The sequence below is a fragment of the Galeopterus variegatus genome, unplaced genomic scaffold (assembly GCF_000696425.1).
Source record: "Galeopterus variegatus unplaced genomic scaffold, G_variegatus-3.0.2 Scaffold185, whole genome shotgun sequence".
NCBI lineage: Eukaryota > Metazoa > Chordata > Mammalia > Dermoptera > Cynocephalidae > Galeopterus > Galeopterus variegatus.
In genome coordinates, this window is record NW_007726296.1 from 505571 (window position 1) to 529795 (window position 24225).

General features: G+C 44.0%; 1 protein-coding gene across 1 annotated transcript in view; it reads right to left on the reverse strand.

The window, feature by feature from the left end:
* Positions 1 to 24225, reverse strand: part of LOC103582895 (chromosome unknown open reading frame, human C3orf20) — an 87394-nt gene that overhangs the window by 51710 nt on the left and 11459 nt on the right. The window contains exons 4-8 of the mRNA XM_008564366.1: positions 17446 to 17565; positions 14449 to 14581; positions 13292 to 13576; positions 3429 to 3581; positions 2511 to 2631 (exon numbers count right to left, since the gene is read on the reverse strand). Coding sequence (XP_008562588.1) covers positions 2511 to 2631; positions 3429 to 3581; positions 13292 to 13576; positions 14449 to 14581; positions 17446 to 17565 — 812 coding nt within the window. The remainder of the gene's footprint in view (positions 1 to 2510; positions 2632 to 3428; positions 3582 to 13291; positions 13577 to 14448; positions 14582 to 17445; positions 17566 to 24225) is intronic.

Sequence of the window (24225 nt, forward strand, 5' to 3'; positions counted from 1 at the left end):
AGAGCAGCAAGAGAAAATAAACTACTATAATTTGAGTAACTACAGCCTTCCCATCAAACTATAGAAAACAGACAGAGTGGCAAAACATCTTTAAAAGACTGAAAGAAAAAAACAAGTCAACCCAGAATTCCTTTAAAAATGAGATTTTTTTACATGAAGTAAAACAGGATTTGTTGTCAGCAGATCTGCACTTCAAGAAATGTCAAAAGAAGTTCTTTGAGTTGAGAAATAACAACAGAGGAAAACTTGGATTTTCGGGGAGGACTAAAGAACATTTGAAATAGTAAATATTTGGGTAAAAACAAACTGGTCCCTGTAGCCTCAAAGCCAGCATGCAAACTCTTCAGCCTGACATCCCATACCTCTCACCCCCACCCCACATCATATATACATTTTACCCCACCTTTCTTTCACAAGGAGCACTTATGAACTCCTAAAAACACCCCGCTTAGTCTCAACTTCAAGCCTTTAGTGATACTGCTGGCTCTATCCACAATTCTTGTTCTGCTTCCTCTCTATCTACATGAATCAAACACGCCCAAACCATGTTACCACTCAAGGGCCAATTTGTCTTCCAGGCCACTCCTGACTGCACAATCCTCTGTTGTGTATTTCTCTATGCAGCTCTGGGGAAAATAACAACTAACTAAAATACACTGCTGAGACACTTTAGTGATGCCAAAGCACCCTCCCTTCCATGACTTCCCTTAGTTTTCACAAGAGCATCATGAGAAGCAGGGCAGGTTTGGTGGCCCAATTTGTATGCATGAGACAACCGAGACTCATAAAGCTGAGTGGTTTTCACAAAGCGACACAGCCAGAGCCTGGCGAAATTCAAGCTTGTGCCTGGCTCCTCAGTCTCTCATCCCAGTTCTCTGTCCACATGGCCACATTAACACATAACACACGGTGCCTGCCTTCAACTTATTTGTAATCTTAGATTCTAAACTTTTCATACAGCTTTGAAAAGTTAAATGTTAAGACAACACCACAATATGTCCCTAGGTTAGGGATCTCAGACCTGGCCAAGCATCAGAAATACTTGTGAAAACTGAAGAAATCCAAAACTCATGATGGACCAACTGCGTGGCTGTGCCTGGGATTTGTATTTTTTTAAAAAAGTCCCAGAGGTGAGTCCAATATGCAGCCAGAGCTGAGAACCTCTTCAATACATGACTAATTGCCAATGACTAATTCAAAACACAGACATGGTGAATAGAGAGAAACGGGTGTTGCCTGAGGTGCCACAAAGGAGGGGAAATCTGAGCAGGGCAAAGGAGGAAGCCAAATTTGGACTGACAGAGAGGAGGGGCACATTTAAGAGCAAGGAGGTAAGAGAGGTGAGACATGTTCAAGGGATTGAATGTTTCTGAGTAGAGGCATGACCTAAAGAAACCAGGGTATAAGGAGGAGAATCCAGTGGCCAATGCAGAGGATGAACTGAAAGGGCAAGGGACAGGAGACAGGTAGGGTGCTTGTGCCCCACCACGTGCTCAAAGAGGGCTTCTGTCTGCAACCCTTACCTTGGGGCTCTAAATCTCAGGCCAGCTTGAGTGGATTCTGTCTTCCCTAATCTTTCCCTGAATTCCAATCCCATGAGCTTGCTTCCTTCTCGTAGTTTCTACCCTTTATCCTGTTCTCATTACTCCCCTAGACTATTGAGTCCTTTGAGGGGTTTTGTTTCTCTTTCTGTCCCGATTGGTGATTCTCAACTAGGTGTGATTTTGCCCCTAGAGGCTACATTTGGTGATGTCTGTAGATATTTTTGGTTGTCACAACTGAGGGAGGGGGTACTACTGGCATTTAGTGGGATGCTGCCAAACATCCTACAGTGCACAGTTATAACAAAGAAGTGCCCATCTCAAAACATCAGTGGTGCCAAAGGTGAGAAACTCTGTCCTAGATAAAGTGACAAGCACACTTAATAGCTTTATTAATACATTAAATTTATTATTTAATATTAATAATTCAGCATTATTTATTATTTAATACATCTTGATTAATAACTGTCTGAACAACCAAATGAATGAAAAAAGGGTTTGTGTCTATCAGTCTACCTTGCCTCCCAGATTTTTTGATTTCATAGACAGTAAAGTTATAAAAGCAAAAACTGGGGAAACCAACATAGAATTGCTAACTTTTATTATTGCCCCATATAGGCATTAAACATAAAGCTATCAACTACTATAACTGTTACTTCATAAAATAAAGACCATTTTAACAATAAACGTATAATAATATTAATAAAAATTAAATAGGCAGGATATTGCCAAGAAAGGTCAGCATAGCAGTCAACAGTTGCTGTAGGCTGGTGAAAAGTTCATTTCAGTCAATTGTGGATCCTCTGAACAAGGAACTTCTGAACAAGACTACAAGCTCCTTGACGGCAGGGCTCCTGTCTTACAGGTAGCCCCCTGGCTTGTAATACTGGGCAGCCTGTGGAAGGATGCCAAGGCCCTCCCTGTGGCAGGAGAGCTCACTACTACCCCAGCTGTGCTGCCCACCTTTACCTTATATTCCAGGGAGAGCAAAGTCTCTGTCTTAGAAGTCCAGCTCCACTTGTGAACTATGTAGCCCTTGTGGTCATTGGTGGTGCCACCTTCCTCATCCAAGACCAAGACATATGGGCAGCTAGGAGAGACAAAGGGGTGATGAGCTGCCACAGGCCCTGAAGGAAGCCCTCAGCACCACAGGATACAGGCAGGCAGGCTGTGAGACTCTGTCCCAGGCTGGAAGAACAGTGGAATCCTGCAGGGAGCCTCACTTTTACCACCTACTACAGTCTGAGTCCCCTTAACACCTGTTGATACCACTGAGAGAGTCTGATGATGGGAAGGATTGTTCTGAGGAAGATGATGGAGGGTGAGGCCAAACCCAAGAGGGAAGGCAACAGAATTTGTGCTCTGTTGCCCAGAAGCCTGAGCACACAAGATATCAGGCACCAAAACAGGACATCTACAACATGAGAGTAAGTCATTCCTTCCAAGAACAGTTCCTTAATGAAAAGCCAGACAAAAATCAACCTTTGGCTGGCAAGAATATGTGCTTCTCTTAAGAGACCCCACAGAAGTCGTGTCCACACCTTTCCCTCACCCACTCTTCATATAAAATACTTCTCTCCACTAAAGAATTCTTCCATAAATCTAACCAACAATGAAGATCTTAGTGCTCTGGGGTACCAAGTGGAGTAGAACTTGGGGATTTGCCTCTCATTGTCTGTGACATGGATCCAGCAAGCAAGGGCCAGGTCTCAAGTACCTATGTCCCTGCAGGCACTGCTTTATCCCTGCCTTACTGCATTACTAGACCTCCGGACTCTGCCTGGCCCCTTCTTTAACCAGGGACTACTAGTCACCACCTCAGCCCCCCTCCCCGACTACCCCCCCACCCAGATACTTCTAAGGCTAGGGTTCCCCTAGTACACTTACCGGGTCTTTAGGTTGTAGTGAACACAGCCCTGGCCTTCAGCATTGAATAGGGCCAGGAAGGAGAATCCAGGTGTATCATTAAAGAGGAATGTGATGGTTCTCCCTCTGCAGCATGTAGGGATCTGACACATGGCAATGTTTCCAGAGGGATAGCTGGCAGAAACGGTCAAGTAGAACTAACAGAAAACTCTTCAGGGTCTGCTCTCAGGTGCCCCATGGAAGAAAATCTACATGTTCAAGTGTTAGGTATTTGGTGCATCATTCCTTATTTTCAAAAACCCTCCCTACACTTTGCATAACTAAAAATTAAATGATTATGGACCTAACCATGCCCTGGGTGCTTTCCTGTATCTTGTTTTTATTCCTCACAACCAACCTGTGGTTCACAGATGAGAAGGATTTCCCCTGGGTCTGATGGGTTTCCTAAGACATGGTACTTTCAGAGATAGAACCAGGAAAGTCCTAAGCAAATCAGGATGGGCTGATCATCTTACAGATGAGAAATCAAATATGCAGATAATGATCTTCCCTGTTTCTCACCACAAGCAAGTAGCAGAGCCAGGATCCAATCTCTGAGGCCAGTAATATTTCTAATGCTGTCAGGCAGTCCTAAGCAAATCAGGATGGGCTGATCATCTTACAGATGAGAAATCAAATATGCAGATAATGATCTTCCCTGTTTCTCACCAGAAGCAAGTAGCAGAGCCAGGATCCAATCTCTGAGGCCAGTAATATTTCTAATGCTGTCAGGCTGCCTCTCCTTCTAACCAATCTAGGAGGGCAAGTAATGTCTCCCTGTTCATTTTCTAGTAAAGAGGGCCCATGTAGCATTGGTCCTGACTAAGAGGAACATGGTGTTAGTAGCTAATGCCCTATGTGCAGGAATATCCCAGTTGTTGGCACTGGGGTCTGCCCTCTTAAACCTTTCCCACCAGCTGAAAAAATGAAATGAAAAGATAGAAACTATAAAAAATAACCTAGCAGAAATTCTGGAGCTTAACTTACAATAACTGAAATGAAAAATTCACTAGACAAGTCCAGCAGTAGATTAGAGCAGTAGAAAAAAGAATCAGTGTACTTGAAGGCAGATCAATTGAAATTATCTAGTCTGTGGAGCAGAAAGAAAAATGAATAGAGCCTTGGTGGCCTGTGGGAGACCATCAAGCATAACAATATATGCGTAACGGGAGTCCCAGAAGGAGAGGAGAGAGAGGAGGAGGAAGAAAGAATATTTGAAAAAATAATGGCTGAAAACTCCCCAAATTTGACAAAAGACATGAATCTACACATTCAAGAAGATCAACAAACTCTAAGATAAATTCAAAGATATTCACACTGAGACACATTATAATCAAACTGTCAAAAGACAGGGAGAATCTTGAAAGTAGCAAAACAGAAGAGACCCAGCATGTACAAGTGATCTTTAATAAGGCCAGCAGCTGATTTTTCATCAGAAACCATGGAGGCCATAAGGCAGTGGGATAAAATATTTAAGGAGCTTAAAGAAAAACAACAACAACAACTACAAAACTGTCAACCAAGAATTCTATTTCAAGCAAAATTATTCTTCAAAAATGAAGGAGAAATTAAGACATTCTGAGATAAACTAGTTCATCACTAGTAGACCTACCCTACAAGAAATGCTAAAGGGAATTTTTCAGGCTGAAACAAGAGGACACCAGACAGTAACCCAAAGCCGTACAAATTTTTTTTTAAATGCTGGTAAAGGTAACTATATAAGTAAATGTAAAATCCAGCATTATTGTATTTTCAGTTTATAATTTCTTTTTATTCTTACAAGACTTGAAAAATAAATTAATAAAACAATAATTATAAATCTATGTTAATGGGCATACAAGGCACATATAAAGATGTAGTTTTTGATAACAACATACAGGGGGAGGGATGGAGCTGTATAGGAGCAGAGCTTTGTATACTATTGAGGCTAAGTTGTTACTAATTCTACTAGTTTGTCAATTGTAATATGCTGGTATATTAGTTTCTTAGGGCTACCATAATAAAGTACCACAAACTGGGTGGCTTAAAGCAACAGAAATTTATTCTCTCAAAGTTCTGGAGACCAAAAGTCTAAAAATCAAGTGTCAACAGGGCCATGCTCTTGGAAGCTCTGGGGAAGAATCCTCTCTTGAACCTTCTAGTTTCTAAAGTGTGGAGAGGGTTTTTGAAAATGGGGAATGATGCACCAAATACTTAACACTTGAACATGTAGATTTTCTTCTGTGGGGCACCTGAGAGCAGAATCTGAAGAGTTTTCTGTTAGTTCTGTTGTTTTCCAGGAATCTACATCATCCCTTGGCTTACTGGTGCATCATTTCAGTCTCTTCTTCATTCACCACATGAACTTCTTCCCTCTGTGTGTGTGTCTTTTTTCTCTCCTTATAAGGGCACCAGTCACTGCATTAGGGCCCATCCAAATCCAATATGACAGCATCTTCACTTAATAATGACATTTGCTTTGATCTTTATACATGTATACATGTATCAAAACATTGCACTGTACCCCATAAATATGTACAATTATTATATGTCAATTAAAACAAAAAGAAGAAGTAGAACATCACACCAAAACAGTTCAACCCTGTGGCCAGACATAAAAACTTATAAGCATCTGTCCTTCCTAGGAGATTGGTCTCCATGCTTTCCCCTCTGCTTCCTTTACTTTAAACAAACCATTCAGGCATTTGCCCATGAACTTAAAGTGACCCACACCCTGTGCTCCTATACATATATGCTAGTTGCCATTCTCTCTTTCTCTCTCTCTCCCTCCCTCCCTCCCTCCCTCTGCCTGTCTTCATTCCTGCCTTGCATGACCCAGGGACAGAGGACTACTCTCCTGACTCATCGTGTGCAACCTTCTCAGGATCTGTAAGTAATAAATCTTTGAACTTAAAAATAATGATAATAATATGGCTAAGAAGTTTCTAAAATAATAACAATAATAACAACAACATCTGCAAAGATCCTATTTCCAAATATGTTACATTCTGAGGTTCCACGTGGACATGAGTTTTTGGGAGACACTATTCAAATCATTACATTGGGATAACCACTTAGAAAATAACTAAAATATGAAGAAAGGAAATGAGAGGTGAATCAAGATGGCATGCCACAAAAAATCAAACACAAAAGGTGGTAGTAATGGAGGAACTGAGGTACAAAAAAGATATAAGATTTATAAAAAACAAATAGCAAAATGGCAGAATTGAGTACTTCCATATCAACAATTACTTTAAATATAAATGAATTAAACTCTCCAATCAGAGGGCAGAGATTGGCAGAATAGATTTAAAATAAAACAACACATGATTCAAATATATCCTATCTATAAGCAGTTGCTTTACATCCAAAGACACAACTTGACTGAAAGTGAAATGATGAAAAAGATATTCTATGCAAACAATAACCAAATTTTAAGTCAAACATTTTTACAAGTGACAAAAGAAGAACATTATATATTGATAAAAGGTCAATACCTCAAGAACATATAACAATTATAGATATATACACATCTAACAACAGAGCCCCAAGATATAAAAAGCAAAAATGGGCATAATTAAAGGAAAAAAGTTCTAAAATAATAGTTGGAGACTTCACCAACTCACTTTCAATAATAAATAGAACAAATAGACAGAATATCAATAAAGAAACAGAGAACTTGAACAATACTATAAATCAACTACACCTAGCAGGCATATACAGACCATTCTACTGGTAACAGCAGAAGACACATTCTTCTAAAGTTCACATAAATCATTCTCCAGTATAGACAATATGTTAGGCCACAAAACAAGTCTCAGTAAAATTTAAAAGACTTAAATTATAGAAAGTATCTTCTTTGACCACAATGGAATGAAACTATAAATCACTGTCAGAAGAAAATTTGGAAAATTCATAAGTATGTGTAAATTAAACAACACACTTTTAAAAAACCAATGGATAAAGAAGAAATTACAAGGGAAATTAGAAAATACTTTGAGATGAATGAAAACAAAAATACAACATATCATTGGGGCCGGCCCGGTGGCGCACTGCTACAGTGCGCCGCTTGGGAGCGCGGCGGCGCTCCCACCGAGGGTTCAGATCCCACATACAGACCAGTTCCCGCTCACTGGCTGAGCGAGGTGCGGGTGCAACACCCAGGGTTGCGATCCCGTTGCCGGTCCCGGTCCGGTACGGGCGCGACACTGAGGGTTGCGATCCGTTGCAGGTCACGAAAAAAGACAAAAAGGAAAAAAAAAAATACAACATCTCAAAACTTATAGGAGAAAGTGAAAGCAGTGCTCAGAGAGAAATTTATAGTTGTTAGTATACATACACATTAAAAGAGAAGAAAGATCTCAAATCAATAACCCAATGCTCCACCTTAACGAACTAGAAAAAGAAGAGCAAACTAAAGCAAAGCTAGCAGAAGGAAGGAAATAGTGAAGATTACAGTGGAGAAAAACAAAATGGAGAACATGAAAATAGAACCAAGGAAACCAAAAGTTGGTTCTTTGACAAGATCAATAAAACCCACAAGCTTTTAGCTAGACTGATCAAGCAAAAAAAAAAAAAAGTAAGACTCAAATTCCCAAAATCTGAAATGAAAGTGGGACAGTACTATTGAACTTTTAGCTAGACTGATCAAGCAAAAAAAAAAAGTAAGACTCAAATTCCCAAAATCTGAAATGAAAGTGGGACAGTACTATTGACCTCACAGAAATAAAAAAGATCCTAAGAGAATAATATGAATAATTGTATACCAAAAAGGTAGATAACCAAGATGAGATGGATGAATTCTTAGAAACACACTAACTATTAAAAGTGACTCAAAAAGAAATAGAAAATCTGAATAGACCTGTAGCAAGTAAAGGGATTAAATCATTAGTCAAAAATCTCCCAACAAAGAAAAGCCCATGATCAGACAGCTTTGCTGGTGAATCCTACCAGACATTTAAAGAAGAATTAGCACCAATATTCCTCAAGCTCTTCCAAAATAAAAATAAAAAAATTAAAATAGAGGGGTAGACCTGAACACTTCCTAACTCACTCTGTGAGGCCAGTGTTATCCTGATAGCAGACAAAGACATAAGAAGAGAACTTCAGACCAATAACCCTTATGAAGGTACATGCAAAAATTCTCAACAAAATACCAGCAAACCAAGTTCAGCAACATATTAAAAGGATTATACAACATGATCAAATGGAGTTTATCCCAGGAATACAAAGGTAGTTCAAAATACAAAAATAAATGTGATGCACCGCAGTAATTGAATAAAAGGAGAAAAAACCCATAGTCATTTTAATTGATGAAGAAAAACATTTGACAAAATCCAACACCTTTCCATGATAAAAACACTCAACAAACTTGGAATAAAAGAAAACTCCCTCAACATAATAAAAGCCATACATGAAAAATACATAGCTAATATCATACTCAAGGGTGAAAGAATGAAAACTTTTCCTCTAACATCAAGAAGTAGACAAACTTTCATGACTTCTATTCAACAATGCACTTAGGTGACAAAAAGAAATGAAAAGCTTCAAAATTGGAAAAGAAGAAATAAAATTATCTCTGATTGCAGGTGACATGATCTTATACATAGAAAATCTTAAAGAATCCACACACCTAAAAAGCTAGAGCTAAAAAAAGACAACAAATTGCAGGATACAAGATCAACGAAAATCAGTTGTGCCCCATAAACATGTAATGCTTTTTCATTTATTTAGGTGTTGTTTAATTTAATTCAACAACATTTTGTAATTTTCAATGTATAGGTCTTGTACCTCCTTGGTTATTTAATCCAAAGTATTTTATTCCTTTTTTGCTATTGTAAATGACATCATTTCCTTTTGTTTGTTCCTTTTTTGTTGTTGTTCATACAGCATTTCAGATTGTTTGTTGGTAGTGTTCATGTATTGGAAGACTTAATATCGTTAATGGCAATACTCCATAAAGTGATCTACAGAACCAGTGCAATCCCTATTAAAATCCCATCAGCCTTTTTTGCAGAAACAAAAAGCCTAACCCTAAAATTCATATGAAATTACAAAAAAAATAGAAATAAATAACCAAATAATCTTGAAGAAAATAACAAAGTGGGAGGAATCACACTTCCTGATTTCAAAACATACTACAAAGCTACAATAATAAAAACAGTGTGCTACTGGTATTAGGATAGACATACACATCAATGGATTAGAAATGAGAGTCCAGAAATAAACCCATACTTCTACAGTCAATTGATTTTTTTTTTGTCTTTTGTCTTTTTCCGTGTCCGGCAATGGATCGCAACCCTCAGTGTTGCCCCTGTACCGGACCGGGGACCGGCAACGGGATTGCAACCCTCGGTGTTGCTCCCGCACCTCGCTCAGCCAGTGAGCGGGAACCGGTCTGTATGTGGGATCCGACCCCTGGGGCGGGAACGCCGCTGCGCTTCCCAAGCGGCGCACTATCCAGTGCGCCACTGGGCCGGCCTACAGTCAATTGATTTTTTTTTTGTCTTTTGTCTTTTTCCGTATCCGGCAATGGATCGCAACCCTCAGTGTTGCCCCTGTACCGGACCGGGGACCGGCAACGGGATTGCAACCCTCAGTGTTGCCCCTGTACCGGACCGGGGACCGGCAACGGGATTGCAACCCTCGGTGTTGCTCCCGCACCTCGCTCAGCCAGTGAGCGGGAACCGGTCTGTATGTGGGATCCGAACCCTCGGGCAGGAGCGCCGCTGCGCTTCCCAAGCAGCGCACTATCCAGTGCGCCACTGGGCCGGCCTACAGTCAATTGATTTTTGACATGGGTACTAAGACCAGTCAATGAGGAAAGAATAGTCTCTTCAACAAATGGTGCTGGAACAATTGGATATATGCATGCCAAAGAGTGAAATTGGACCCTTATCTCATACAACATGCAAAAATTAATTCAAAATGCATCAAAGACCTAAATATAAGAGCTATAACTATAATTTAATTTAATCAAAATTAAAAACTTTTATACATAAAGGGATGCTATCAAGAGAGAAAAAGACAACTCATGGCATGGGAACAAATATTTGCAAATCATATACCTGATAAAGGTATAGGATACACAATATATAAAGAACCCTTACAACTCATTAAAAAAATCAAAATCTGAGCAAAGTCCTTGGATACATATTTCTTCAAAGAAATATAAGAAAAGTACATGAAAAGATGCTCAAGATCTAAGATCATTAGTCATTAGGTAAATACAAGTCAAATACAAGTCAAAACCACAGTGAGATACACTCACACCCACTAGAATGAATGAATAAAATGAATGAAATGAATCCTGAGATGGTTCTGTGGTCTGAAGTTGACAAGAGCAAACCAATTATGGCTTGGAGCTTTTTGATACCCCAAGGGCAGATATATCATCTTTACCTGATAGCTTTGTCCTGTAACCTCTGTGAAAACAGAAGCAACTGCTGAACCCAGTGTTCTAGGGAAGTCATGAGGTGAAGAATGTTTTCTAACCATTCTCTGTACTCAAGAGGGATTAAACAGCTGCATGTGTGTCTTGGCTATTTGAACACAGTAACACTGAGTTTCTCCTTTAAGATCACTGGGCCCAACTTCCTCATCTTAAAATCAAAGGAAATGAGATATGGAGATCAAGTGACTTGTGCAGGGTCATCAAGAAGAACTAAGCCTAGAACCCTGGCCTCTTATGACTCCCAAACAGAAAATGTATTAATTGCCTGGATGTGCTCATTGTTGGGCTATCAGTCAGGCGTGCCAGTGCAATGAACCAAAGGTTTGGGTGGTCCCACCTAGGGGGGCCTCAGAATTCTGGGACAGGTGTGAGAACACAGATTCCAGCAGTCTGGGATGCTGTGCCCTGGTCATACCCTAGCACACCCCCTGATCCCTAATAGAATTCATTGACACAGCTTCAGGAGGCTTTCAGGGAAATACTGCTACTAAATTCAGTGAAAAGGGGGGAGGGGGACCCCACAACCCATAGCAAGCTGCAGCTGCTCTTGAAGGAGTGTGCCGTGTTCAATATCAGGTGACGCACCAGAAGCAGAGCCGAGCAGAGAGTGATGAATGGATTCATTTATGGTCAGAGAAACAATAAGGCTTCTTTGACAGGGCACTTAAATTCTGAAGTCCCAGTTCAGTCGATAGCAGGCCAAAGGGAGTGAGAGTGCTCTTGCTGCAAGCCTGGTTGGGCAGCTTGGCCCCTGTAAAGCAGCTGAGATGGCTCAGAGACCCACCCTCTCCTCCAAAGGCAGGGGATGCTAAGTGCCCAGTGATTTTATTATTAAAATGAGGTCCCCTTCCATCGACTCCTACCTCGCTCTCTGCTGGAGAAAACAATCCTTAAAGGCATAAAAACGGTGCCCAAGATAATCTCTTAGAATCCCTGAACCCTGGCCTGGCTTTGCCACCAAATTTTTTCTGTGACATTGAGTAGGTCACACCACTCCCAAATAAAGGGACAGAAATGGACAACTTTTTCTCTCCCATCCTTGATACTTTGTATAACTCAGACTGTAACCAGGAATAAGTCCTTCATCTTCTCCAGCCTCAGAGCCCTTGGTGACATGTGGATTGGGCATCTGGGGTCTGGTCCAGCTCTAAAGCTTGCTGGGGAGTGGGCAACAGGACTCTGAAAGGGACAGAAGGCCCAAGGTGACTTCCCACACATACGTTCTCCAAAGGCTTGGTGACATGTGGATTGGGCATCTGGGGTCTGGTCCAGCTCTAAAGCTTGCTGGGGAGTGGGTAACAGGACTCTGAAAGGGACAGAAGGCCCAAGGTGACTTCCCACACATACGTTCTCCAAAGGGAGCCCTCTCTTCTACCTTCACCACCCAAATCCAAACTCCTCTCTCTCATTTTAGAAGAAAGCAATCGAACTGAAGATGCTCCCTCTGAGGTATGACTGGTCCACTCAAGACATTCTATTAATCGCCGCACATAATGGATACTCAATACATGCCTGTGGATGAAGAAAGCAGTCTGACTCAGTTCACTCTAAGGGGTGCGTGGACTTCAGGGCTCACCCTCCAAAGAGATTTATCTTTTCAAAGACTTAGCTTTCCTGAGCTTAGACTTCTTAAACCCAGGTCCATAGAAGGGCTTTGGAGGTCTGTACATGCACGTGCATCTGAGTGTGCATTTCTGGGAAGAGGGTCTACAGCTTTCATCACATTATCAAAGAGAAAATTCCCTTCTGCTGCTAGTACACCCCAAGGTTGGGACTTGTCTACCCCAACACTCATGAACTCAGGCAGACCTCAGCTGCGGAGAAATCAGGGCCCATGGGAGGCAGCATCTGGGGGGAGAGTTCAGACTCCAAGGACATGGACAGGCAAGGTAGGCAAGGGACACAGGGCTTAACCACTGAGCCCGGGACAGAAGGACCAAGACCCTGGTATTCAAGGCCTCCTACTGCCCTCTGCTCCCTAGCAATGAATTGTTCTGTGTCTTTAACCTATTCTCACCTGGGAGATCCTTGAAGGCAGGACGATGGCTACATTCCCAGCCCGCATTGACAAACTTCTCATAGGCAGACAGGCTTTGGCATGTTCATGTTGATCTGAACTGAACTAAACTGAACTTGAGGCTCAAAACTTGGTACTTCATCCTCTGACCCTCTTGAGTCTACTTTGGCATGTTCATGTTGATCTGAACTAAACTGAACTTGAGGCTCAAAACTTGGTACTTCATCCTCTGACCCTCTTGAGTCTCGCCTGGACAAAGCCTCCATACTCTGGAGGACCCATTGCCAGGCTTCCGCGATCAACTGAAAGCCCAAGTGAATACTTAGGCTGCTTCAAGCCCCAGAGTTCTTTGGGGCGAGTGGCTGGGGAGAAAGGCAGCACCGAACAAAAGGATACTAAACGAAGGAGGACCCGTCACCGAAGGTGCGGTGCAACTTGACGTTCCTCTGGGGCACCTTCCGCTCTTGAGAGTGCTGGCCAAAGTGAAGATGGTGGACAGGAGGCTGGTGAGCGGGGGGAGTGGGACTCTGAGCCCTCGCAGTGTGAGGGTGGGGGGAGCTCGGGGCATGAGAATCCCCCTTGGGGGCCAACATTAGATGAGAGGGCAACTTTGCCTTGTAGTTGCGAAAGATCATAGGGTAGGAGATATTCTTCCCTTTCCACGAGGCCCTTTCAGCTTCTCTGCAGGAAAGGAGACCAACATATTTCTAGACACATGGCTCTCACTTACTAGGGGGCCTCTCTACAGCCCCTCCCCAGCACCCAAGTCTCCATCCCATTTTCCTGTCCCCAGAGCATGCATTCCCACGCCATCTTCCTTCATCCTTAAAGGTAGTATTTTTAGGAAGAACTGGGAAGACCACAGTGTCCCTTTAAGAGCAACCCTTGCTGATTTCTACCTAGGTTTGAGGACCTATGGGTGGGACTGTGTGCGGTGGTGGGAGAGGCCGGGAGGGCCCACGGGAGGTGGAGACATTGCTCGCCCCCCAGGTCTGAGGATTCAGGAGAAGAGAGCTTCCGTCCAGCGGGTCACAGTAAGGAGGTAAACTGGGTGGCTGCCCTCTACCCCCATTTTCTCATCCAGTGACCCCCAGGAGACATATATGGCTTAGGTGTTAGCTATGAATAGGTTTTAAAATTCTTTATGGCCCATGGTCTGAGCTGCAGAGAAATGCCGAATAAGTTATTGAGAAATGTCAAATAATTTGTTGAGAAATGATGAATAACTTCGTGAGGCCTTGTGGGACCTGAAATCATAAGTACCATTGATCACCAATGTTGACATTTGTCTGTCTTGAGAGGCAGGGTTTTTTTTTTTTTTTGGTAGGAGAATGCCTGACAAGTTGAGAAATAAACACTCAGGGAAAAAAAAGACGGATAGACAGACTTAGGGCACAAAGGCTGCAAGCCTCAGGAGCTATGCAAAGGGGTGTCACTGGTGAGGAAGCACACGCAGAGGCACCCACTCACCCGCTCAGGCTGCCTCAGTTTCCCCTATGGCTGTTGTGTGGGGTACCGGTAGTTCCCCTCCCACCAACCACAGAGGTGCTCACATGTGCCGACACATCTCCTGCAGCTTCTCCCGGGCCTCAGGGCAGGGGTCTCTGAACTGGATGTTGTCAGCAAAGGTTCCCACTCCTCGCTGTGGGAACGGCATGCTGACATCGTCTACAGTTTTTGGTTTGCCTGTATTTGGAGATGAAGAGCTTAAAGAGGGGTTTTAGAAAATGGTTTCTCAAGACATTGTGTTCACATGGGGGCAAGGTGGCCAGGAAGAGCCTGAGAATAGCCTCCCTGAGTGTCAGAATAACGGAAGATCATGTATACTGGGGACAGGAGTCATTGGGTGGTCATTTATAAAAGAGAGGCATCACTCTGCGAGTCAGTCGTTAAGCGTATGTCAGGGACCAACTTGGGCAAAATGAGGACCAGCCGTGTGCCCCCAGATGCAGCCATTTCCAGGTAGAAGTGAGTGGCTTTTGATACTCCCCCGATTAAAGACACAAAAATCTCTACTCATCTCCATCGGCTTTAACACTTCTCTGATATTGGCTAATCTCAGGCCTTCTGCAGGGAGCAGCATGCACCAGCGAAGACCTGGGCAGCAACGATCCGGACCAATTGTGCATATTTGCGTGGTTATCCTCTGTGGTGAGTGTCAGGTGGTGTGAGGGTACAACGACATGAAATCGTGGAGGTGACCCTCCATGGCTGAGGCTCCAGAGGCATCCATTCATTGCACCAGGTCCCGCCCACTCCAAGCCTCTGCACCTATCCAGCTGAAGCCACCATATACAGGTAGGCTCAACTTCATCTTGGTCTCAAGGATGGAAACTGGCTTTGGGCCAGGGGCATTTATCAGGCTCCAAATGACCCCCAGAGTGCCTCAGAATGGAGCCTTCCTGGCTGTCCACAAAGCCTTGGGGTTTTTGGCCAGTGCTTGGGCACCATCTCTGGTATCTGCCACCCTAGTGGGTCCTGGTGCCTTTCCCCCTGCCTGCTACCAGGAACCAGGAACTAAGCCCTGAGCTCAAGCCCAGTACCTGAGGTCCTACCTGCTGGCTGGCCACTGGAGCATCTGCGGGCTCGAGCACCCATTCTGGCCTACCTCAGGCTGCCTTGAGCCCCTCGAGGGCAACAGCTTCTTACTGACTCGAAACCACTATTAATAGACTTCTCTCAGCTCTCTTCCTGTAATGGATCACCTTCCAGAAATAGCTACTATCCCCTCAAGGAGCAGGTCAACTCCTGGAGGAGTCTGCTCCAAGTCCACGTGGCCCCAGAACTGCCAGCTGGTGAGGTGTAATAGCACATGGGCATGGAACAGATAGCAAAGCCCCCAGACCCCAAATGACTTAAAACCAGAGTGGCTCTATAGTCTATAGTCCAAACTCGGAAACTTTTTAGAGTCAAAGTAAGGATCACTCATAGTTATGCCAGGACAATAGGCATAAATTGGAATATTCCTGGGCAAGCTAGGACACATGGTTACTTTACCTAATGCTATTAGGCAAAGTTAATCAGCCATGCGTATGTGAGGCTAATTCCTAAACAAAATTAAGAACCTGTAATAAATGTAGCATCTGAACACATGCGATGACACAGCACGGGGGCCATTGTGAAAAGTCACGCCTTGGAGGGGTGGCATGGGAAGGCAGCCACACAGACAAAGGGACTGACAGACGTATTTAACCACCGCTCTCGAACGGCCTTACTCAAGGCATCACCCTGGAGGTCATTAGGAGGAACAAGTCATTAAGTCACTAGAAGTTTTGAGGACACTTTCTTTTCCTTCAAAATAACTGTGTAGATTGAGGGCCAGTCCAGGAGGGGTGGGATAAAGCCAGGAGCACATAGAGAGGGGAGCCAGGAACGAGGCTGTACATTAATAGAACCAGTGAGCTCAAGGACCACAACTGAGGCAAAGGAATCGGGGAACGAGCAAGATGCCAGGTCTAGTCGGTGCCACCAGCTGAGGCTGTCAGCTCCTTTCAGCAAGGCCTTTTCTCTTAAGAGTCCCCGTCTGCATTTGGTACAGGATGGACAATTAGCAAGTGTTCAATGAACACGTGTTAACTCACTGAAAGGATACAGGATTGGCTTGACGTGGTGAGTGATGACAGATGGAATAACGATGGCAACGCTATAAACGGTGCTGAGGTCTGGGGACACCTCTGACCACCCACCATAACCATCCCCCTTTTACCAATAAGGAGAGTGGGGCCTGAGGAAGGCAAGTCACACGGCCAGCTGGGGTGGGGTTGGGAATAAAATCCAAGCTTCTCAGCTTCCAGCTTACCTCCAGTGTCTGTGGGAATCAATTGGACAGTCTGAGCATTCCCATCTTCCATTGACCCTCCCCTACCCACCCTGTTCCACCTGTCCTGCTGTCACAGCCAGGTAGGGTGGGCCTGGAAGCTCTGCGGGGCCTGGCCCTGCTCTCTACAGCCCCAGATCACCTCTCCCCTGGTTTCTTGTCTCACGGCTGTGGTCACACTGCATGCTGTCATCTACCACCTGTTCTTTCCCCGAAGCCTGCCCTTCTGTGTGTGTCTTCCTCAACAGGAGTGTCTTCTGTCTTTGTCTCCTGCCCACACCAACCAGCTCGACTTGGGACACACATTGGGGTCTATCAGATTTGCTATCCAAATACCTCCAGTCAGATACTAGTTCCTGCACTTGCTGTGTGCCTGGGCAGAGCTATCTCTGAGCAGAGGGGGTGAGCGTAGGATACTCCGGGGGTGGAAGATGTGGGTTTGGTGGGGTGTCGTCCCAGGTGAGGGGAAGCCCATCACTGGGAATGAGGGCATCTACACACTCAAATGACAAGACTGTGCTCTGGAGTGACTGGGCTGAGCTGCAGCAGCTTTTGGATGAGTGTGTCTGTGTCAATAGCTCCCAGGTCTCCAGCCAGGGCAACTGTGTATCCCTCCTGTCAGAAAACCAACCAAACCATCCCACCAACCTACCCAGGCTAGTAGGAAATCTATCCCCACTCCCCCCCCACCCCCAGAGATGGGTCACAAGCTCTTGCTGGGAGCCACTTTTACCCATTTTCTTCTTGGGTTCCTTTCCAGTTGAGAGGCAAAAGCTCAGGCAGGCTGTAGAAGACTGGTAGATCAGCTGGTAAGGCGAGTTCACTCCCACGGCAGAGATGCTCATGGGGGATTCTGTAGCAGAAGACAGAGAGAGATTCTTGGTTCAATTTTTTAATTTTAATTTTATTTTTTTAAATCAATAATGTAATATGGACTTCTTGTTCTAGCAGTATGGTGGACCAGATACTCTAAAGTGCCCTCTTCTTACAAAACAACCAGACCCTGGAAGAAAGAGACATTTCAATGCACGGACAAGCTCAGCGTAATTAAGGGAAATCTTTAAGTTTCCCCTCTACAGTGCCCCCCCCCGCAAGAGTGAAGTGGCACCACGGCAAGGAGCAGTGAGCAAGCACAAAAGGTGACACTGCTCTAAGGGAAAAGACAGACATAAGTGCTGCACTGGCTCAAGAAAAGAAACGTCAGGCCAGCTAGGAAGTTAAGAGTCATCTACATCCCCATATCCAACCCACAGAAATCAGATGCTTCTTCAACAATGCGTCAGTCTCTTGCAGAATCACCCCATCTTGTGCAGAAGCATCTGACATGTGACCACTTAAAAATTAAAATTTAGCACCCTCATCACTACTGGAAAATCTTGATCGCGCTTACATGAACCTCACCAAATCATTTGCTCATGCTTCCCCCAAATATGGTCATTTTACTGGTTACGTGTGAAACCGTTGTTAGGAAATGTTAAGCAATTCAGTCATCACAGTTCATTCAAATTCATAAAGAAAATGGCAAACCTGACCTCATGAGTAGACAAAGACTATAAACAGAGACTCCACACTGGATGATAAAACATGAAATCACCTTTGCTTGTGATCCAAAAGTTGAAATTATAACAATTTTCAGCACCTTCTAACTTAGAAGAAATAAAAGGAACTAATATGAATCAATGCTGGTAAAGATAGAATAACACCTGTCAACTCTATCAGTGTAGAAAAAAATCCATGTAGAAAGGGTTATTTAGCAAGAAGAGCTAAGCACATATTGTGACCTTGTGACCCAATAACCCCTCCCCTGGGAAATTAACCCTCATAACCTATACAATGAAAATAAGAAGCAATGTGCATAAAGTAACATATTATAATGCACATGATACTAATAACAAAAAAGCCAAAAAACCTAAGCATTTAGGTAAATATGGAACATGAACATTAGAAGGAGTCTACACCCACTCAAAATGACAATTACTAGAATAATATAGCTGCATTGGAAAATATTATAGTCTGTTAAGTAAAAGAAACTGGGAAACATTAAAAACTGCAGTACTGTGAAAATGTATATATGTGCACGAGGACAAGAACCATAAAGGAAATCAAAAAAAAGAAAATATAGCTTTTACGTAAAGACGGCAAGATCATTATTTTTTTTTTTTGATGTTCTATTTAATAATATTGCTGTCAACTAAAAATAAAAACGCAGTCCATGAAAATATAGCTTTTACGTAAAGACGGCAAGATCATTATTTTTTTTTTGATGTTCTATTTAATAATATTGCTGTCAACTAAAAATAAAAACGCAGTCCATTTTTTTGCATGACAAGCCAGGACTAGTAGGTATCGGGACAGAAGAAATGGCAGGAAGTGGTCTTATTACTAGGGAAACATCACCTTAGCAAAGGGCATATTCTGATTACAGACTTAAGAGAAGGCTACTCCAGATGCAGTTTCAGCTTTGGTCTACCTCACGCAAGAAGACAGTCCAGAAAAACAAAATTCATACAAAATACAAATCATCATAGTTTGAATCTTTTTAATGCCCCGGGAGAGCTATCTATTTAAAGTCCTTCTAGGATGAATGCTTTTCCAAAAGAAAGGGATCACTCCTTCATCTCTGTTTTGCTATTTAGATTTTCTTTCAAACTCCAGGCTTGTTTGAGTGTCTATACCAGAAGTGCCAACAAGGGAGAGAGATTTCCTGGGGAGTGTGATGGAGAGGGGGCTTTCTTGACATTGCACTGATGCACAGGTCACAGAAATCAGCCAAAAGCCTCTCCAGAGTTCAGCTTAACTCTCTTCCCATTCTCCTCCTGCTATGATTTGAATGTTCCCTCCAAAACTCAAGTTGAAATTTAATTGCCATTGTACACTGTGTTAAGAGGCAGGGCCTGTAAGAGGTGATTAGGTCATGAAGGCTCCACACTCATGAATGGATTGATGCTGTCACTGCGGGAGTGAGTTCTTGATAAAAGGATGACACTCAGCCCCATTCTCTCCACCTTCCACCATAGGATGACACAGCACAAAAACCCTCTCAGATGCTGATGCCATGCTCTTGGGCTTTACAGCCTCCAGAACCATGAGCCAAATAAACGTCCATTCCTTATAATTACCCAGCGAGTGGTACTCTGTTAAAGCAGGAGGAAACAACTAAGACATCTCCACTAGATGAACCACAACCTACAAGGGATGAGGAAAACCACTGAACCTCAAAGATGAAAGCCTCTCATCCTGAAAGAATGCTTAAACACCTTATTATGGATTGAATTGTGTCCCCCCAAAACTTGACTCCTACTGTGACAGTCTTAAGAGGGTGCAAAATCCTATTACGGTAATTGAAAGGTGGGGCCTTGAAGAGGTGATCAGTTGTGAGGACCATGCCCTAGTAAATGGGTTAATAAGTTGATGGCTTAATATTGGTCATGGGCATGGTTCCAAAGGCTTTAATAGGAAAGTGTGTGAGTAGGTTAGTCTCTCTCTGCTCTGCCATTCTCGCCATGTGAGACCCTGCATTGTTCAAACCACCACCAAAGAAGGCCCTCACTATCAGTGTTCCCTGGGTTTTGGACTTCTCAGCCTCTGAAACAGAAAGCAATAAAAACTCTATTTCTTTATTAAGAAAAAAAAAAAACGAAATTACCCAGTTCCAGTTACTTTGTTGTAAGCAACAGAAATGGTCTAATACACACCTTATGAGGTGGAGTGCTAATGGCGAGGACTGTTTTCCTTTTAAGGTGGTGAAACTAATATTTGGGTAGGATAGTACCTCATGCAGATCTGAGGATGGGAGGGTTGGCCTGGGGCTACTGTGACACCTCCCATTGGTCAGATTTTCATATGCATGCAGTGGCTGTGCCCCCAAATGAGATGGGCCTCTAAGCTCTGAAACAGAACACATGGTGCAGAACTCTATGCGTGCTGATCACCATCTGCACAAATCATTACAGTAGACCCGTGGAATGGGGAGCCCAGCTGGTCCTAAACAAAATGGACACAGAAAATTCCCTTAAAGTGGAGACCACCGTTTCATGGCAAACAGTGGGGGGAAAACGTTTGACGGGAACTTCATCTTAACAAAGAAAACCAAAATTTATCAAAATAACCTTTCCATTAACTTGTATTTTGAAAATTAGTTGATATTGCAAGTACACTAATTCTTATAAAAGCAATAAAAGCAACTGTGCTGGGTTTTTTGAGGTGGTGTGAGTTCCTTTTTTTCTGAATTGATCGTATGATAGCAATAACACACAAGTCCCTTCATGTTTGCCTTTTGCAAAAATATTCGAGGGCTTTATCAATTTTGTTTTTGACTCTTTGATACCCCAAATATCCTTTCCCCACAGAGTGATGATCCTAGCCAATCTTCCCTTCATTGGAAGTTCACTAGTTTTGCCCAGCTGCGTCGTGTATCAGTGGCTTCAGACAGGAATCCAGCAGCTCTCCAACAAATGATGTTGGATGTCCATTGCTTCACGAAATCCCACGTTTCCCTCATGATCTGCAATTGTACTATGCAACTTATTTGCACTGTGTGTGTACATTATTACAAGATGTTTAACTCCTGACCATCAGGGAAGCCTGACAAGGATACTAACTCGGTGGAAAGGGAGAGATGATAAAGATGGGCCAATTTTATAGGTGAGGGCAAGCGGTTATAAGCTATTACTTCTTTATGCTTCTGATGGAGTTTGGACATGTTGTCCCCTCAAAAACTCATGTGGAAATTTGATCCCCAAAGTGGCAGTGTTGGAAACTGATTGAGTCATGGGGGCAGATCCCTCATGAATGGATTAATGCTCTCCTTGGAGGAGGGGGATTAACGAGTGAGTTCTTGCTCTATTAGTTCCCACAAGAGCTGGTTGTTTATAGGACCCTGGCACCTCCTCTCTCTCTCTCTCTTGCTTCCTCTCTCTTGCTTCCTCTCGCCATATGATCTGCTTGTATCTGCTGGCTGCCTGCCACTTTCTGCCCTGAGTAGAAGCAGCCTGGGGCCCATGCCAGATGCAGCTGTCCCAGAATCATAAGCCAAATAAACCTATCTTCTTCTTCTTTTTTTTTTGTCTTTTGTCTTTTTCCGTGTCTGGCAATGGATCGCAACCCTCAGTGTTGCCCCCGTACCGGACCGGGGACCGGCAATGGGATTGCAACCCTCAGCGTTGCTCCCGCGCCTCGCTCAGCCAGTGAGCGGGAGCCGGTCTGTATGTGGGATCCGAACCCTCGGGCGGGAGCGCCGCTGCGCTTCCCAAGCGGCGCACTATCCAGTGCGCCACCGGGCCGGCCCAACCTATCTTCTTTATAAATTACCCAGTTCCAGGTATTTCTGTTATAGCAACACAAAATGGATTAATACAGAAAATTGGCACCAAGCAGTGGGGTGTTGCTATACAGATACCTGAAAATGTGGATGCATCTTTGGAACTGGATAATGGGCAAAGGTTGGAGGAGTTTGGAGGACTTAGAAGAAGACAAAAAGATGAGGGAAAGTTTGGAACATTTTAGAGATTGGTTAAATGGTTGTGACCAGAATGCTGATAGAAACATGGACAGTAAGGGCCGGGAAAATAGAATAATTTAATCAGGCCCCCTTGTCTTAAGTGCGGTTGGGGGTGGTGTGGCGCATTCTTTGTAAGCAAACTGTGTGTGCATGGGTGGAGTTAGGGTGCATGCACCATGCTATGACTTGGCTGGTGACTGCCTCAGGCGTCTGCTTGCATGGCCATGCTCTTGAACCTACAGCTCCAAGGACCTTTTGGCCGGTTACCTAGCTCATAACCCTGTGTGTGAAGGGTCTGGTAACCCAGCCTGGTGTGTGAGGGATCTGGTGACCCAGTTTGGCATGTGAAGGGTTTGTGACCCAGTCTGGACAATGGGCTTGAGGGGTCTGTGAGCTCCACACCCAGCCCGAGCTTGACAATTGGCCCAGTCAGCAGGATTATGGGTAGGTAAAAGAGCTCGACAATTGTAGTCTGCAACAGGATTCTGAGCAGGTACAGGAGCCAAAAGCCCTTGGAAGAAGGAGGAAATGTGGCTACTTGTGAATATTCTCTGCCCTATGGCCACCTTCCTGTTGACTGGGACCTGTTTGCTGCTCACTGTATTGCAAGGCAGCATAGGCCAGGCACTATGGCAGAAAACCCCTTGGGAGGAGGAGGAAATGTGGCTGTCCTTGAGCATGTGGTGCCCAGTGGCCACTTTCCTGCTGACCAGAGCCTGGCTACTGCTCACTCTACTGAAAATTGATTGAGATTTGTGGCAGAAAGCAGAGTTGTTGGAAGCACGGATTAATGTCCTGGAGGACGACGTGCAGCGACTAGCCACTCCTGCCCCTCACACCAAGGAAGACAACCAACCCAGTGGTGAGTTGGGGGAAACCATGCATCTCCAGGAACGACCTGTTGTGCACAAGAAAATGAAGCACAAGCAGCCTATGGGACCAGACAGACAACTGGTGGGCAATCCACAGGTGACCCAGTTCACCACGTATGTCCTGTATACCCAGGTTGAATTAGTTGACTTGGGGAGACAGTTCAGGCAGAAACATGGGGAGCCCCTGGCTGCTTGGCTGTTGCAGTTATGGGACCTAGGGGTAGATAGTGTGATGTGCTCTGGTGAGGAGGTGGAGAAATCAGCTTCCATCACCGTGAACCCGTCCCTGAGGCAGCAGCTGCAGAATAGCCGCAGATATGCACAAGGGCGAGGTAATCACTCCTTGATGGACTGGGTGAATGCAGCTGCCCAAACCGTGTGGGCAAATGCTGGAGAACTGCCCAAGATTGTTAGTAAATGGCAAATGTGTGCTGAGTTGGTGCAAATCATTCGAGAACTGGGGATGTGGCAGTCCATGTTTAATGTGAATACTCATGGCCGGGATGATGAAAATTTTACAGGCAGCATGAGAGAAATAGTGCTGCAAAATGCCCTGTCAATGTCCTTTGGGTCACTGATGGCCATACTGGCCCCATACATTGGTCATTTCTATACACAAGGTAATGACCATGAGAGCCAGCTTGGATGAAGTAGAGGAGAAGAGACAAGCAAAAGGGGTCCGAAAGGTGGCTAAGATCAAACACCCAAGACATGCTTGGAGTTTTATCCTGAAGGGACCAAGCAAGACTAGCCGTAAGCAGATGTGGCTTGATTTGCTTGCAGCAGTGGTTGATAAAAAGAAAATTGACCACAGCCAAATGCAATTGTTTGCCTTGTGGCAGCAATTGCGCCCTGAACAGAGTTTCACTAAACATCCGGAAACAGATAGCAAGGTACACTCAGTAGATTTAAAGGACTTTTTGGCTGCTCCTGGGGAGGCAGATGAAATGTTCCATTTGACTAGGGAGCAGGCCAAGGTGCTCATCTTTTGGGGGCAGGCAAGGACCGGAGGCCTCATGTTGAATTGGCAATATATTGGTGGAGGACAAATGTGCAGTGTGTTTTGGCATTGGTGGATACAGGCACAGAATGTAGCCTGATATATGGCAATCCAGATAAATTTCCAGGGGCCACAGTTCAT